Consider the following 18,709-nt stretch of genomic DNA (forward strand, 5'->3'; position numbering starts at 1 on the left):
TATAACTGATTCACTTTGCTTACACCTGAAACTAGCACAACCCCATAAATCAACTCTACTCCAATAAAAAGAAAATTCTTTTCACGGTCTGTCATGAAATACCTTGCAAACTCACCTAGCAGTTTGCTATGCCTTTTATATAGAATTTTCGGATTCTTCACTGTCAGGCAAGATTTTTGGAAGGCCAGAGATAGGAAGCATTCTAAGAGTGGGAGGTCATATGACTATTCTGTTTGGGGACTTGACCTGGCCTTTTATTTTTCCATTGGTGAAGCAGGAAATAAAGTGTTAACCTGTTTTAAAGGTCTTTAAGTATAAATTAAATTTATTTTCATTTATTTACTTTTTGACCACTCTGCACGGAATGCAGGATCTTAGTTTTCCGACCATGCACCCTGCAATGGAAGTGCAAATTCTTAACCACTGGACTGCCAGGGAAGTCCAAAATATAAATTAAAGGGTGACCAAAGATGATGACTGAATTAAGAGGCACTATTCTCTATTTAATGACCAAGATTTAAGAATTTGTTTTTTAAGTGTTAATGGAATAGGTATCAATGTTATTATGAGTCTGTTAATTTATTAGCACTTGTCCTGATTTGTGAGGAGGATCACTTTCTCATTGATTCCAGCAATGGCTCTTTAGGTCTTTCATATATTCAGTTCTGGGCTTCTTTCAGAACTCAGAGAAGAAGCTGTTTATGCTTTCGTATCCAGTAAAATAGCTACTAGAAGTTTCCTCTGGGTCTCCTAGCCAAGTACACAAGGATGATGCATCCATTGATAGAGCAGTATAGGCTCAGTTCAGTTTGGCAAAATTTAGAGGCAAGCCCTCCCAAACAGTGAGAGCAACAGTCAGGAAAAAGGGAAGAATGGGTTCAATAAATGCGCTGTCCCATCAAAATACAATACTTGGAATTGTGATGTAGATGTGCCCTTGGCCTGGTTGTGATCTGTCAGTCCAAATTAGTTACATAGTTCTTCATTAATTTTGTTAAGAAGTTGTAAAACTTAACATTGCCTTCTTCAAAAACACATCTCCCTACCAATGTACGACAGACAGTGCAGATATACCTCCACAAGTAGTAGAGATCATACTTGGGAATATGATTTTGGTGTAGTTTAATTTGCTTATTTATTGAAGTGTATTTAACAAAGTGTAGTTAACATTACCATATTCTGCGCTTAAAATTTTTTTATAAGGTAGAACTCTTGTTAGGTGTTCTTGAGACAGTCTCAAAAGAAGTGATTAAGTGTACTCATCTTAAAGATACAGCTTGATGGATTTTGATATATGTGTGCACCTCAACACAGATCAAGATACAGAACCTTCCATCAGTTTAGGAAGCTCCCTCATGCTGCTTCCCAGTCAATCCATTCCCCATTGATAGCCAATATCCTGGTTCCACTAATAAATGTATTAATGTTACTTTTCCAGTCAGTCTTTAACATCATGTGAAAGCAAAAGTGTTAGCTGCTCAGTCATGTCTGACTCTTTGCGACTCTGTGGACTGTAGCCTGCCAGGCTCCTCTGGCCATAGGACTCTCCAGGCAAGATCATTGGAGTGGGTAGCTATTCCTTTCTCCAGGGGATCTTCCTGACCCAGAAATTGAAGCTTAGGTCTCCTGCATTGCAGGCAGATTCTTTACCATCTGAGTCAACAGGGAAGCCCCTTTAACATCATATAAATGAAATTATAAAATATGTACTCTTCCTGTCTGGCTTCTGTTACAAAATATCCATGAGCTTCATCTATTTGTTGTTTCCAGTTTTTTTAAATTGCTATAGAGTACTCCATTGTATAAATATACTATATGTACGAATTTATTTACTCATTCTGCTGGTGGTAGATATTTGGGTTTATTACATATTTTGGTTACAGTGAATAAAACTGTCACAAACATTCTAATAATGTCTCTTCTGGATAATTAAACTCATTTCTTTTCATGTATATGTAGGAGTATAATTAATAGATCTTAGTATGTGGTTTTGATTTACCACAGATTTCCCCTAAATGATTGAACCAGTTCACATTCTCGCTATCAATGTTTGTGAGCTCATTTGTGCCACTTCCTCATCAAGACTTGAAGACTTCGAGGGTTTTAGATTTTTACTATTTAGAATGGTTTCATTTAAATACAGCTTAAGAACTCACTAAACTCATAGTTCCTTCCTTTTAGCTTTGTTTTGTGTTGTGCTGAAATGGCACAGACAAGGCTGAGGATGAAACCTTACGTATAAGGATGGCAAAGCAAATGGATGGAAGGAACCTGAATCACTGATGATTCTATTTAGATATTCAACCAATTCTAGAACTATCTATCTCCATGAAAGTGAAAGTGTTAGTTGCTCAGTCCTGTCTGACTCTTTGTAACCCCATGGACTGTGGCCTACCAGGCCCCTCTGTCCATGGAATTCTCCAGGCAAGAATACTGAAGTGGGTAGACATTCCCTTCTCCAGGGAATCTTCCCAACCCGGGTCAAATCTGGGTCTCCTGCACTGCAGGCAGATTCTTTACCTTCTGAGCCACCAAGGAACCCAACAGCTATTGATAATTCAGTGATAAATATTATGATTTATGTTAATGTTTGTCACTTGAAGATGAAAACACACTTTATAAAGAAATCTTATATTAAGTATCTTTAATAGCAGTTCAGTTTTGCTGTGTTGTTCATATAGTTTTAAGGGTTCATTGTTAAGTTTAATCCTGGGATTTTATGTTGATGTTGTAATAGCAATAAATAATTTTCTACATTAACATACTTTTTGTCTGTTAACTAGATTTTGGTGTATAACAATTTTTGTATCAATATATTAAGATTTTTGCATCATTTAAGTCTCTTCGAGTACTACTAATTTTTCATTTCTAATGGAATTCTTAGATTTTCCAGGTAGAAAATTTCATCATTGCCAATATTTGTAGATTTTTCTTTCCTCAAGAAAAATTTAAATCTTATATCTATCCTTATCTAGCTGCAGTGGGGAGAAATTACATGGTCTTATTAAGTAATATGGTAATTATTCTTTTATTGCTAATTACTGTAGCTGTAATTCCTCCAATCTGATTTGATCACAAACCTTCTGGTGGGCTATTGATTAAAGTTAAATATTTTTAAATGAAATATAAAGACTGTTTTGAATCTTTCATTATTAAGCATTTCAGATTGATTTTTTGGTAAATTTTATTCTATTTTTCTTTTTTTTTGAGAAATCAAACCACCTATGTATGTTAACTTTTCACCCTAATTAATTTGTTGTCTTATTAGTGTGCTTGTGGGAGAATGCTTTCATATTCTTTCCCAATCAATAGAACATAGACTTTTCAAGTGGAAGTTTAAAATATATGCCTCTAGGAGATCCAACCAGTCCATCCTAAAGGAGATCAGTCCTGGGTGTTCATTGGAAGGACTGATGCTGAAGCTGAAACTTCAGTACTTTGGCCACCTCACGCAAAGAGTTGACTCATTAGAAAAGACCCTGATGTTGGGAGGGATTGAGGGCAGGAGGAGAAGGGGACGACAGAAGATGAGATGGCTGAATGGCATCACTGACTCCATGGGCATGAGTTTGAGTAAACTCCAGGAGTTGGTGATGGACAGGGAAGCCTGGCGTGCTGTGATTCATGGGGTTGCAGAGAGTCGGACATGACTGAGTGACTGAACTGAACTGAACTGACTTTTCAATAACAAGATGTGATACTCAGGCAAGCTCTAGGATCTTTTGTGTACCCTATTTGACTCTGTGTTGAGGCAGGAAGGGGGCTTCCCCAATGACTCAGTGGTAAAGAATCTGCCAGCAGTGCAGAAGACATGGGAGACATGAGTTCTAAAATAGATGGACACGACTGAGCAAGAGCAAAGAGCACGAGAAGGAAGAGGCAACATAACAGAAAGCTCAATCTTTGCAGTTTTGATGAGTAAATGTAACTTACTTCACTGCCTAAAATATTGCAAATATTTTCCCAATGTCCTTTTCACAGCTGTCTTTACTTCCTTGTTCCTTAGGCTGTAGATAAGGGGATTCAGCATTGGTGTGATCACACTGTATTGTAAGGAAGAAAGCAAATCCAGGGAGGAACCAGAGGGAGGCATGAGATAGCGAAGCATACCTGAGCCAAAGAACAGGATCACTGCGATGAGGTGGGAGGAGCAGGTAGAGAAAGCTTTGCTCCTGCCTGTGGTGGAGCTGATGCTCAGAATGTTGATTATAATACGAACATAGGAGAAGAAGATTGGGAAGAAGTTTCCAAGGCCGAGGAATATGGTGGAGAAGGACAAGATACTGATATTGATGGAGAAATCAGAGCAAGACAGAGGGAAGAGGGAGGGAAGCTCACAGGTGTAGTGGTGGATAGTTTGAGCACCACAGAAATCCAGATTAATAGCCAAGAGCACAATGATGACTGCATTGAGAGAGGCCAGGCCCCAGGTGCCCCACACCAGCCCCTTACAGAGCTGGTTGCTCATCACCTGGTCATAGAGCAAGGGGTGGCAGATGGCGACATAACGGTCATAGGCCATGACTGAGAGCAGACAGGCTTCATTTCCTGGAGTAAGAAACACAAAGAAGGCCTGGGCTAGACAGCCCTCTACTGAGATGGTCTTCTCAGATAGGAGATCCTCCAGGAGCTTGGGCAAAGTGACAGAAGACAAGCAGAGATCTAGGAATGATAGATTACTCAAGAAGTAGTACATGGGTGAGTGGAGGTGGGAGTCAGTCCTGATCACTAATATCATTGTCAGGTTCCCCGTTAGTGTCACGAGGTAAATTCCCAGGAATAATACAAAGAGCAGAGCTTGGATGTGGGGGTCGTCAGACAGCCCAATGAGAATAAACTGGGTTATGGTGCTGTGGTTCCTCAAGGCCATTTGTTGAGATTATTTTCCTGTAATAAAAGAAAGGAGAGGTGAGATCTCCTATGACTGTTCCTATTTCCTTCATAGCATCACCCCTTCTGCTTGCACATTTCCCCCTGTGCTGTTTGGGTGCTGTGTTGAGGCACTCAATATATCCCTCACTGTACCTCAGCAAGAAGTTTTATTCTATTTTGTCAATCACTGTTCTTGGATTGCAGCCTTCACATACTTAACAGAGAATCTCATTCCTTTTTTATAGGGATTAAATTGGAAAAGTAAATATACCTGGCTTCCTTGTACATTCTTGGTAGTTAGTTTCCACCTGGATTTTTCCTATTGTTTAGAGACCCTTATAATCATTTGGTTTTAAGAACCATTATAGTATGGATTTGCATATATTTTATATGCAAATATAAATATATTTTATATATATATTATATATATATGGATTTGCAGTTATTTTAAACTTGTCTCCTTTCCATATCATTATATTGTAGGTCATAATAATCTAGTGACTTCTAATTTCCTAAGCCGTCATTAAATTTTCATTAACTTTGTGTGTGTGTGTGTGGGTGTGTACAGAGTATCTCAATCACTATCTCAGTTTTTTTCTCAAAGTGATTTTGTGATTTATTTATGGCAGCTGGTATGGTATCCATTTTACTGTTGAAAAATATGATATTCAGGGAGGTTTTTTAATGCAATGTTGATAACAAGTGAAAAAACCATTGCTTTTTCTAAAACCATTGCTTTTTCTAATCTACCAGATTAGGCTTGACCCGTAGGTACTTAGGCCATTTTTCCTGTTCCAGTGTTCAGAGTTATTTCTTATCCATCTTTAACCTACTTTTAAACCAAATTGGCTACTTTTGATATCAGAAAAGTGTATTTGTTTCTGTGCTTCTATTATTCTCCATTCAGATGTTCTCCATTTTCATCTGTGGATCTAAATTCTTAACTGACCTTAAATCCTGTCTTTTTCTTATAGTCTCTCCTGACAGCTCCCCCTTCTAAACTCACAACCTTCTATTTAAATCCCTGACTCCTTGTTTTCAGTGGCTTTACGTCATAGTCTGAATTCTGATTTTTTTCTCATTAATGTTACATATGTTTTCTCAGGTTTCCCCTCAAGGCTATGAGCTCATTGATAAAATGGACCACATCTTAATAGTAATCACAAAGTATTATTTCTAGCTTCATCATTTGTTAGCTTTATTATACCTATCACATTATTTGAAAACCTCCAAATGACCTCTCATGCATACTTCAGATATGACCTGTTGAATATTCCAAGCACTGTCCCATCCATACACTCTATGCCCCTAATACCACCTCAGTCGTGTCTGACCCTTTGCAACCCCATGGACTATACAGTCCATGGAATTCTCTAGGCCAGAATACTGGAGTGGGTAGTGTTCCCTTCTCCATGGGATCTTCCCAACCCTGGGATCAAACCCAGATCTCCCACATTGCAGGTGGCCTCCCTGGAGCCACCAGGAAGCCCAAGAACGCTGGATTGGATAGCCTATCCCTTCTCCAGCAGATCTTCCCACCAAGGAATCAAACCAGGTTCTCCTGCATTGCAGGCGGATTCTTTACAAGATGAGCTACCAGGGAAAGCCATCCTAATACCACCAATCACCTGGATACTGATCCCTGGCAGAAGTATTGGGAATATTATCCGTCAGAGTTGCCTACCCATGAAATCTGTGTTTATCTGCAGAATATGTCATCTTCTGCAACATCCTCTGATGATCTCCCATTTTTATAGAAGCAGCAGTTGCTTTAACCATCACTGCAACGAGGTACTTACATTTGTGTTGTGGGCAATTTATTTATTTTTTTTGTCCCGTGAGATCAAAAAAGAAGTATTTGTGTGGTTTTCCCCTAACTGCTTCTTGAATCCACTTTTGCTAGGTGTAAGGATTTATCCAAGAAGACTAGAATGGTGGTAGATTATGTGAATGATGATGCTCACCTGAATCCAAATAATTTTGAACCTGCATTTGAAGGGCTATGTAGTAAAGCACCATTCTGTATGAAGTTTTCTTAGGAGCCTGAGGTTTTAAAACATGATTTAGCAGGTTTCTGCTTTTGTTTGTCAGCTCACAATATAATCCTTACATAGCTTTATGAACTTACAAAAATTTTATATTGCTTTTTCATACACCACCTATTTCTGATCCTGCCAATAATCTATGACCCCATGCTGACTTACCAAGAGATGTTTCAGCTATGATCCCATTAACAAACTCATCAGTCAAAGCTTAGACCCATCTTAGACTGACATGTAGGTTGTCTTTGTGCCTGGAAAACAGGGTAGTGTTTACCCTTGTGTGCCTGTGGGATATTGGCTTAGTTCTAGTGATAGTGAAGCAGAAACAGCTGGAGAAATTATGTTTGCAGATCCTGCCTGGATACATTTGTAAATACTGTTGATAGAAAACTTTTTATATAAAATCTACTCAAAGCAAAGTAAAATGATAAATAGGACTTATTCTTCATAAAACTTAGATATTTTCATGTATATCTCAACAATCTGAATATTTTCAAGCCATCCCCCAAATTGCTTTATTCTCCAGTTTCACTCACAAGGAGACCGAATCACAGTGTTTTGCCACCACAGTGGCAAGCTCAGGGTCTCCTGGTAATTGAGACTATTTCCAGAATCATTTCTATTTCTTTAGCATAGTATTTCTGGAGAAATTTTTCTCTCTTATCCGATTGTCCACATTTAGTATGCAGGAAGACATCAACCACTGAATTAAGTGATTTAGAAGGTATCTCAGAGAAAGGAGCCCCCCCATCCCCTGCTAAATAACATTTTAAACTGATGGGATAAATTTTTTTTGAATGACCGAAAGCAAAACCTTGCAACTCATTCTAGGTCAGGATATCAGGAAATAAATTTAGGAACAAAAGAATTGTCTTTGCTTCATCCTTTTGTATTAGAGACTGATATGAGATTTACACATGGATGAGAACAGGCACAATTAAAGTGATCTCAGCAAATGGTGAAAGATGTGACAGGAGGATTACAGAATTGTCCTAGAAAGCCTAACCCACACTTTTTAAAGATATTTCTGGAATGAACAAATGAGTGAAGTGTGTGTAGTAGGTCAGCCTCCAGGATGGCCTGAGGGATCCCAGGGCAACTTTTAGACCCAGGAATCTGAACTGGGAGAAGAATATCAGTACTGGGAAGGAGAGAACCAAAGGTCAATATGACCCAGCTGAATTGTTCTCAGAGCTGTTTCCTCCTTGTGAATAGTATTCCTCTGCACTACTCACACCTACTCACTGAAAACCAGATCTGAAGGTTTAAGGAACAGAAATATTTATTGCAGTTTATCAAACTGGAGTTATAAAAAGCAGGGGAATAAGTTCCTTTAACAGCCCAGAATCTGTCTGTAATATTCTGATTTCTCTCTACAATGTTTTGTGATTATGAAGTATAAGAAGATTTAGGCAGGCTGTAAGATGTCCCTGTATTCGGTGTTATGCAGGGAGGATAGAGGTCATTCTGTTGATTTGTGCAGGTTTGATAGGCTAATGCAACATTTGGGGGAATAGGGATATCTAAGCTGAGAAAGATTGAAGGCGGGAGGAGAAGGGGATGACAGAGGATGAGATGATTGAATGGCATCACCGACTCAATAGACATGAGTTTGGGTTAACTCTGGGAGTTGGTGATGGACAGGGAGGCCTGGCATGCTGCAGTCCATGGGGTCCAAAGAGTCGGACATGACTGAGTGACTGAACTGAACTGAAAGCCCTTCCCAGGGTTGGAGGTGATGTCAACGGCCAAGATATTTTCATCTCTAGTCAGGGAAGAGGGATGAAGGAACAGGATCCTTGGCTCTAGAACAAGTGGAATAGGTAATGAAATGTGAGGAGGTAGAGATGTGGGAAGGGACAGACAGCAGATTTAAAACCTACACACAGGAATCTCCCTGGTGGTCCAGTGGCTAAGACTCCATGCTCCCAATGTAGGGGGCTAAGGTTCAATCCTTAGTCAGGGAACTAGATCCCACATGCTGCAACTGAGAGTTCACATCCTGCAACTAAGATCCGGTGCTGCCAAATAAATACATAACTAAAAATAATAAATATTTTAAAAATGGATGAAAAACCTTACACACAGGTATTCCTGGAAAAAGATAAAGGTATCCTCAGAGAATCAGGGAAGAATTACCATACTTTTTGTTTTTCTGTTTCTTCAAAAAAATAATTTTCTGCCTTTCCCATTATTGTTGAACATCATAGGTAAAGTCTCCTCAGAACTGACCTCCTCTCAAAGGAGTTTGATGTTTGATATGTCAGACAGCACTCAGAGAGTTCTGGGCATTAGAATAGTTCTCTTGTTAGAAGCAGTATGTAAACTACACAATCAGGATTGTTTTCCTGAAAACCTTAATTTAGGGTGGTGTCATTCCATATAGTAGGCAAAGGTAAGGACAGTTTCTCTAAAGAAGCTCAAATTTTGAACAACAGACATATATTTCATTAAACCTCTCACATGAACTCAGGTGCAGCAGTGTACCTTCTCTTCATTTCTTCTGTGATGCTGAGTACTCTTCTAAGAGCATCACTTAAAGAAAGCATTTTTTAATGGAACCAATCAGAAAGCGGTTTTACTTAGCCACGGGCTATGTTGGGTACTGGGGGAAGCTCGGCCACTGCCCTGTATTCCCTGAAGTCCCAGCCTGAAGCCTAGCTCCGGACTCACTAACTACACAGTTTCCAGGTAACTGGAAAATTAAACGTAGTAAGAGGCATAGGGGATTTCTCTCCAGGGAAGTATTTGAAGTGTCTGAATTAAGGCAATTATTTAAAGCCTAAAAGAGTGTTTTATAAGAATGGGACTTTTAAACAAATATCAATCTGACATTTTCCTAATGGCTACATATAACTGAAAATGAGCTTTTAAATTCTTCAGTAAACTGAGCTGTGACATATTACTGAGCTCCAGATTATATTTTAGTGCACGCTTAAAATTTTCTCAGTTTAACCATAGACTTGTCCATTATAGTGGCTGAGAGGACTTAACTCCATGCTAGGAATATTATTGGGGCTTGCATTTACAGTATCTTTTTTTTTTCAGAGTAATATCCTGTTTTTATTTAAAAAGTGATATTCTGTTTAACACGAATCATGTTAAAGTTTATTCTTTAACAGATCTATTCAAATACAATTGACAAAAATTATATAGATTTAAGGTGTACATCTTGATTATTTTTAGGACCTTACTTAATCCTGCCCCTGCCAGATCTATTAAGGTATAATTGACAAATAAAATTTTTGTATATTTAAGACATACAAGGTAAAAATAATTGGATCTTAAGTTTATAGAATTCTATATTCAAAGTATATAATGAATCATGTAAATATGATGGTAGTAATATATATATAGTAATTCAAGCACATAATGAATTTTTTTGCATGTGAACTGTCCTATTTCTCCAACATCATGTATTGCTGATGATAGAAGAGACTGTCTTTTCTCTATTGTTTGTTCTTTGCTCCTTTTTCATAGATTAACTGACGGTTATGTGTTTAGGTTTATTTCTGGGCTCTCAGTTCTGTGCCAGTGATCTGTCTATCTGTTTTTCTGTCAGTACTGTGCTGTTTTGATTGTTGTAACTTTATAACATAGTTTAAAATTGGGGCATGTGAAACCTCCAGTTTTGTTCTTTTATTCTCAAGATTGCTTTGGTTTTTGTGGTTCCATATAAATTTTAGCACTTTTTGTTCTATTTCTGTGAAAAATCTCCCTGGGATTGATAGGGATTGCATTGAATCTGTAGATTGCTTTAGGCAATATAGACATCCATGAGCATGAACTCTGCTTCCATTTCTTTTTGTCTGCTTCAGTGACTTTCAACTATGTGTCATAGTTTTCAGGGTCAAAGTCTTTGACCTCCTTGATTAAATTTATTCCTAGATATTTTATTCTTTTTGTTATTGATAATAAAGTGTTTAAAACATATTCTCACATAGAGTTGCAATTTTATAACTCTATTTATCACTTTACAGTTTATGTTCTTTTGTCTTCTGTTTCAGGTAGAATAGCTCTTTTCAACTTTTTATTTTTAGGCAGGTCTTGTGTTGATGACTATTTCAGTTTTTGTTTGTTTGGGAATGCCCTTATTTCTCCTTTGTATCTAAATTTGCCTTTGCTGAATAGAATATTCTTGGCCAACAGTTTTTATCTTTCAATATCTTGAGAATGTCATTTCACTGCTTCCTGGCCTATAGAGTTTTTGCTGAGAAATTTGCTACAGCCTTTTGGGGGTTCCCTTGTAAGTTATCATCCTTTCCCCCCGGCTGCCTTTAAAATTCTTTCTTTGTCATTGACTTAAAAATTTATTTATTTATTTATTTATTTTTGGCTATGCTGGTTTTTCTCTAGTTACACTGAGGAGGGATTACTCTCTTGTTGTGGGGCACAGGTTTGGGGTACACGGACTTCCGTGGTTGTGGTTTCTGGGCTCTAGAGCACAGATTCAGTAATTGTGGCACATGGGCTTAGTTGCTCCATGGCACGTGGGATCTTCACAGACCAGGGATCAAACCCATGTCTCCTGCATTGGCAGGCAGATTCTTTACTACTGAGCCTCCAGGGAAGCCCTGTCAATGACTTTTTAAATTAAAAGTATAAGGTTGAGTTGGTTTACATTATTATATTGGTTTCAGGTGTAAACATAGTGATTTGATAAGATTACACTACTTAAAATGGTTATAAAATGCTGGCTATATTCCCTGTGCTATAAGTTACATTGTACCTTATTTATTTTATAACTAGTAGTTTGTACCTCTTAATCTTCTTCTGTCTTGCTCTTCCTCCAGCCTCTTTCACCAGTGATAACCACTAGTTTATTCTCTGTATCTGTGAGTCTATTTTGTTATATTTTTTGTTTAATTTTTTAAGATTCCACATATAAAGGAAAACATATAATATTTGTCTTTCTCTGACTTACTGCACTCTGCATAATATGTTTAAGGTGCATTTATGTTGCTGCAAATGGAAAATTTTCATTATTTTTCATGACAGTAATATTCTATTGTATATATGCCATATCTTCTTTATCCATTCATTTGTGGATGGACACTGAGATTGCTTTTATATCTTGGTTCTTATAAATAAGGCCACTATAAGCATTGGGGTGGGCTTGCCTGATTGCCAATGCAGGAAATGTGGGTTCGATCCTTGGGTAGGGAACATCCCCTGGAAAAGGAAATGGCAACCCACTCCAGTATTCTTGCCTGAGGAATCTCATGGATAGAGAAGCCTGTTGGACTATAGTCCATGGGGTCACAAAGAGTCAGACAGGACTGAGCATGCATGCATACACAAAGTTATGATGGTGCTGGGTTGAGAGGCATTACTTGGAAATAGTGGTCTGCTTTAGTCCTTTGCTGGCCTCTTGTTCCACATGCAACTCATCCCCTCTAGTCATCTCTCTGTTGGAAATCTATCATGACATACTAATAGCTCATCCTTTTTCATTTCCTGGTAATACTGACCACGCCACACATTTTAAAATTCAACTCTCTTCTGAATCAAAGGACCCATTTGCAGGCCACTAGCTCTCTTATTGTAAGCTAACATCTTTGCCCCACTAGTAGACACACTGAAGTCTTTGGATGTCCTTCTGTGCCGTTCTAAGACCAAGAGAAGCTCAGAAGATTGTGCCTACATGTACTCAATCCACACTACTTTTTCAGATCTGTGGTGATTGCATTATATTTTGTGTGGACTTCTCAGTGGTCTTATCATGTTCCTGATCCCTCTGTAGGAAAGAAGACTGAATTCTTTATTCTTATACCTCCAAACTTAATAGAGGGTGAATCTTTAGTATCCATATAAATAGGATTGGGTGGTAATATATAGAGCCCTCCATGGTTACTATGAATTTCCTGCTTATCTTTCCAATTCTCTCCCCAGTTTGTTTCATGTCTAGTTGTATAGTCCTTCAAATATTTTTATACTTTTACACTCAGAATCCAAAGCTTTTTGAGTCTTTGTTTTCTGATTCTACTGAATGGGCAGATGGGGAAAACTTTGGATGATAAGTATTTGAAGCAGAGTGGTAAGAAATATCACAGTTCTGTTAGTACTTTTCATAGCATCCTGCCTGGGATCCTTTCCAGTTGTCGTGAATCTAACCTGACTCTCAGTAGTTTCATGATGGTGGCTGACATACAAGATTATCATGATCATCTCTGATATACAAGATTATCATATTGAAATCTGTTTCCCACTTAAACCTCAATGCACTTTCTTTCTTTCTTTCAGTGTATATAAAACCGACATAGATATCACTGCAGCCTGGGAGACAGCATTTCAGGTAGCTCCGAGAAACTGCTCCAGGGAGGTGAGGGGAGGAGCTAGGATATATGAGTTTTGCAACAAAGGGCAGGTAATTGGTAACATCAGAAGATTACTATTAAGTAAAGAAATCAGATCTATCAAGTTAAGGAATTAAGCAGTTTTATATTTATGGGAGGGTGTAAGGATATAGGCTTACTGAAATCATTCTTTGATATGCGCCTCAGCTATTGTGGTTAGCATCTTGTATTTCTACAAGCTGAATTTCCTTAGGGCTCACCCTGGGGAGTGACTGCAGTCTGATGGCTGCTAGATGGCAGGTACTCTTTCCTTCCTGAGTTCCCTCAGGGTCACCAGCTCACCAACCGTGGTGTCTGGGATTGCTGATGACTGTGTCATCCTTTGTTTACTGATATGGCAGGAAATAATTCCATTTCTCATCTCCCAACCAGTTTGTCAACACAAAATGCCTTCTACATAGAAATTTCAGATTCTCCACTATCAGGGAAGATTTTGGGGAGGCCAGAAAGAGGAAGAGTTCCAACACCATGAGTTTCCTTGACCGTGCTGGCTGGGGGCTAAACTTAGTCTATTACTTTTGCAGTGGTGGACCAGAGAATAACGTTTTAACTTGTTTTAAAGGTTTTGCAGTAAATGTTAAAAAGCAGCTGAAGATGATTTTTGTGTTTGGAGGCATTATTCTCTACTTTATTCCCAAAATGTAAGAATTTGTTTCCTAAGTGTTATCAGAGAAGGTCCCTTGCTTGAAGACCATGAAGAAATTGAACCTGAGGCAGATGTCTGGTAAGATGTTATTTACCCTCTCTTACCTCCCCCAGTGGCTTCTAGACCAATGGCTGCGACCGTGTCTCATTGTGGTTGGACTGAGGAAGTACAGCCCTGCTATGTGAGGAAGGGCATTGGTTACCAAACCAGCTGTAGGTTATGGAGAGTATGTACCCACAAGAACTGAGAAAACATGTCTGAGAATGGATCTTTTAGTTTAGTTTCCTGTTTATTAAGGTATAAAATATACAAGTAGACAGAGGTGGCAGAATTACAGGAGGAAAAAAGACTTTTAAGAAGTAAAATATACTTCACAAATTTCCATATCCTTTGAAATCTTGAAAAAGATTTTTTGTGAATTAATTTTAAATTTCCTGTGGTAATTGGAAAATTTAAATATATGTACTTAACACTTATGGGAGCTACAGGTAATGAAATTTTATGCACATCCTTTTTGGTTTATTGATAAATTAATATGCAGGTCATTTTGGGGGAATCTATATACTAGACTTCCCAGGTGGCTCAGTTGGTAAAGAATCTGTTGTCAATGCAGGAGATGCAAGAGACACAGGTTCAATCCCTGGATTAGGAAGACCCCTGGGAGCAGTAGATGGCAAACCGCTCCAGTATTCTTGCCTGGAATATTCCAGGGACAGAGGAGTCTTGTGGGCTACAGTCCATAGGGTTGCAAAAAGTCAGACACAACTGAGTACACACACTCACATATACTAGCTACAAATCTTCTATGCAGTAAACATAGTTTATATATAAACTGTAAGTATTTTAAAATAAATTGTGAATTTATCCAACTAATTTGTTGAAATAATTCAAACAAATTGAAACTGCTGGGACTAAGTATACCCAAAATTTATAGTTTTGAGACCAAACTATAATAGTTTTTCCCCTACTATATAGATGGAACTTTATCAGTCTTATCCCCCAGTGTTTATGTGGGGGTATATTTCCTAAAACTATACAGAATGATACATTTTAATCTTTGACAAGATGATATTACAAAGAAATTGCTTTTTTCTATTATTGTTTAGCTCAATTATCTTCATATATGCTTAATCTTTACTAGTCACTTGTGTTATTTCATTTTGTTCTGTTTTTTTCATTTCCTTTGATAGATCAATGGTTTTGTTATTGGTTTCTAAGAATTCAGTTATGACTAAGGATGTTAACCATTTATCATGAAATGCAAATTAAATATCATATTTTATTACCCCAAAATACGTAAGTAAAGAGTGAAGTGCAATCGCTTAAAGGTAGTACTTGATGAGTTTTTACATTTATATACACTTATGTAACCACCACACAGATCAGGATGCAGAAACTTTCATTAGCTAGAAGGTTCCATCATGCCTCTTCCTAGTAAACCTATTCTCCACAGGAAAGCACTGTCCTGAGATCACTTATTAGTTATTATTCTCTAGTCTCAGACTTTATGTAAATAAAATCATATGTGTCTGGCTTCTGTTATCCATGTGTTTTCCAAAGCCTGTTTTTGTAAAATATTACATTGTATGAATATACAATGTTTATCTATCCACTAAATATACAGAACTTTATTTATCCATTATATTTATTATTTATTTAGAAATTATTTATTAATTTCTTATTATTTATTTATCCATTTAATTAATTAATTAATTAACCCATTATTGAATATACAATAGTTTATTTATCCATTCTCCAGTTGATAGACATTTTGGTTATTTGCATTTTTTAGCTGCAGTGAATAAAATTGTCATAAACAGCCCAGTAATGTCTTTGCTGTATATATACATTCATAATTCTTTGGTACATACCTGGCAATGTAATTCTTGGGTCTTAGAGTAGTTGTATCGTTTTGATTTAACAGACACTGCCACACAGTTTACTGAAGTGCTGAATAAGTGAATCCAATTCCTCCCCCTCCGCATCAAGACTTGAATACTTTCGGTATTTTCAGTTCTAGCATTTAGAATGACTCTGTTCATATGAAGTTCAGGAACAGACTAAACCAGTAATTCCCCTTCCTTTAGCTTTGTTTTGTGATGGATAAGAGCATGATATCTAGAGTAGCAACAGCAGGGGCACTTGTGAGGATAAAAGTCAATAGAGAATGGCATAGCAAATGAATGGAAAGAGCATGATTTATTAATGATTAATTAGAATAATTAATAGAATCATTAATGATTCTATTGAGCTACTGAACCAACTCTGAAGGACTCTGTCTCCAGACCTCTTATTAAATCAATGATAAGTAGTGTTATGGTTTATGTTACTATTAATCACATTTCATTATTTGATGAAAGCATGCTTAATGAATACATTTGTAAATCAAATCTATTGATTTAAGCATACTTTATGTCATTTACTTAGTTTTGTTGCTTTGTTCATATGGGTTCTGAGTGCTTATTGTTGAATTTAATCCTGAGGTTTTTCTATTGTCCTTGCCATAGCAAATGGTTGTTTTTCTAATATATATATATATATATATGTATATGTGTATATATATATATATTTGGTTTATTGCTGGTGTATAGAGGAACTGCTGATTACTTGAATATATAAGCTTTTTTTTTTTTACCTTAATAAACTCTCTTGGAATAGTAATAATTAGAGATTTCTTAGATTTTTGGGTAATCATCATCACCTCCAAATATTTGTAGATCCCCTCTTCCGTAATTAAATATTGTATTTTAATCTTGTCTTACTGCACTGGAGTGAATTACATAACCTTGTTAAGTAATATGAGTGATAGTATTGTTTTCTTTTAAATTGCTGTTGTTCCGTCCCTCAGTTGTGTCCGACTGTTTGAGACCCCACGGACTGCAGCGTGCCAGGTTTCCCTGTCCTTCACCATCTCCCCGAGTTTGCTCAAACCCATGTCCATTGAGTTGGTGATGCCATCCAACCATCTCATCCTCTGTTGCTCCCTTCTCCTCCTGCCCTCAATCTTTCCTAGCATCAGGGTCTTTTCCAGTGAGTCGGTTCTTTGCATCAGGTAGTCAAAGTATTGAAGCTTCAGCTTTAGCGTCAGTCCTTCCCATGAATATTCGGGTTGATTCCCTTTACTACAGACTGGTTTGATCTTTTTGCAGTCTATGGGACTCTCAAGAGTCTTCTCCAACACCACAGTTTGAAAGCATCAATTCTTAGGTCCTCAGCCTCCTTTATAGTCCCAGGTCATGTCTGTACATGACTAATGGAAAAACCATAGCTGTAATTCCTCCAATTTGATATTATGTCATGAAGCATATGGTTGAATATTATTTAATGTTAAATATTTTTTGTGAAATAAGTAATATAAAAAGCATGTTTATAGGCTTATAACTGCTATATAGCAGAGTGGCACAACATTGTAAATAAACTATACTTTATTATTAAATATTATCACATATTTAAATACTAAATATTATTATTATTTAAATATTAAATATTCAACAAAATTGTTGAATTTTACTTTTATGCTTATTAAGAATCTATTAGGATGAACATGTGATTATTCTCACTTTAACTTATTGATTTGAGGCATCAAAGCACTAAGAAGTTTACTTGGTCATGAGTTATTATTTAGATTATTATTCTTTCAGTATACTTTCAGATTCAGTGGATTATTTCATTTAGACTAGTCTAAATATTCATAAGAGAGTGGTAATTTTACACATTTTGAATCAGTTACTTTAGTTCTGAAAATACATTAACAATTTTCCATATTATTCTGTACTCTAAGAGCATTCAAGTTTGCCAAAATTTACCTGAAAAACTATCAGTGCTTATTGTCCTTTTGAGCTTATTCTAATGTTTTTTGTTTTGCACATCAAATAGCTCAATTTAATTTTTTTGGTTATATTTTCTTAAAATGAAACAAAATCCTGCTTTCAAAATTTATTTAGACAAATCTTAGCATTGCCTTGTAATTTTTATTCTTAATGTCAGTGTTGTACTATTTATGTTCTTTTTCTTTTTTCTTAAATATATTTTACATAATTATGTCAAAATTGATCTTTTTGAATAACTAGCACCTTGATTTATTTATTGACTCTATTTTTCTCCTTTCTAATTTATTAATTTCTGCTTTTAGTTCCTTTATCCTACTTTTCTTATGTTAAGTTTAATTAGCTTTCTAATGCTTGTATTTCAGCATTCAGAAATGTACAGTTTTTTTCTTGATTATTAATGAATTCATGTAAGGATATATTTTATTTCTATTGTTGGCTGCATTGGCAGTGGTTTTAACTTTAGTACATAGTGTTCTCATATTCATGATAGTCTATGTAGAGTGTTGACTTTTTTGTTAACATAGGATTATGGTTTTCAAGAGTTTTCCTTCAAGAATTTATAAGTAGTTAGGATTTGAAAAGGTTGACTTCTGTTTAACAAATACCTGCTTTGTTTTTAATTCTCTCTGCAGCTCCTCATAGTCAGATGCTGAAACTCCTGAGAAGATTATTGTATCTTTTTTTTTTAACCTCATTTTTATTTTGTTTGTCTTATTTAACTACTTTGTGGAAGATGGTTTTCACATTCCCTTTCAACCAACAGCATAGACTTTCCAAATAGGGAACCAAAATCAAGAGCCACTTCCTTGGACTAACAGGATTAGGTGTTTGGGTGAGCTCTGGAGTCTTTCTTCAGAATTACTGACCTCGTGTGATTAGAGGAGATGAGGGCAAAAGAGCAAATGCAATAGAATACAATCTCTTTGATTTTGCTTAGAGTTGTCTCTGTTCACTACCTGAACA

General features: G+C 36.7%; 1 protein-coding gene across 1 annotated transcript; it reads right to left on the bottom strand.

Moving 5' to 3' along the window:
* Positions 1 to 3,934: 3,934 nt before the first annotated feature.
* LOC136166101 (olfactory receptor 8S1-like) lies at positions 3,935 to 4,870 on the bottom strand. Its single transcript, XM_065932146.1, has one exon. The coding sequence runs from the start codon at positions 4,868 to 4,870 to the stop codon at positions 3,935 to 3,937; it is 936 nt and encodes a 311-aa protein (XP_065788218.1).
* Between the last annotated feature and the right edge of the window lie 13,839 nt (positions 4,871 to 18,709).

Source organism: Muntiacus reevesi, chromosome 4, assembly GCF_963930625.1.
Source record: "Muntiacus reevesi chromosome 4, mMunRee1.1, whole genome shotgun sequence".
Classification (NCBI taxonomy): Eukaryota; Metazoa; Chordata; class Mammalia; order Artiodactyla; family Cervidae; genus Muntiacus; species Muntiacus reevesi.

What these genes read in the sequence shown, in the direction of transcription:
- LOC136166101 (XM_065932146.1), bottom strand. Translation starts at nt 4,870, where the DNA reads ATGGCCTTGAGGAACCACAGCACCATAACCCAGTTTATTCTCATTGGG.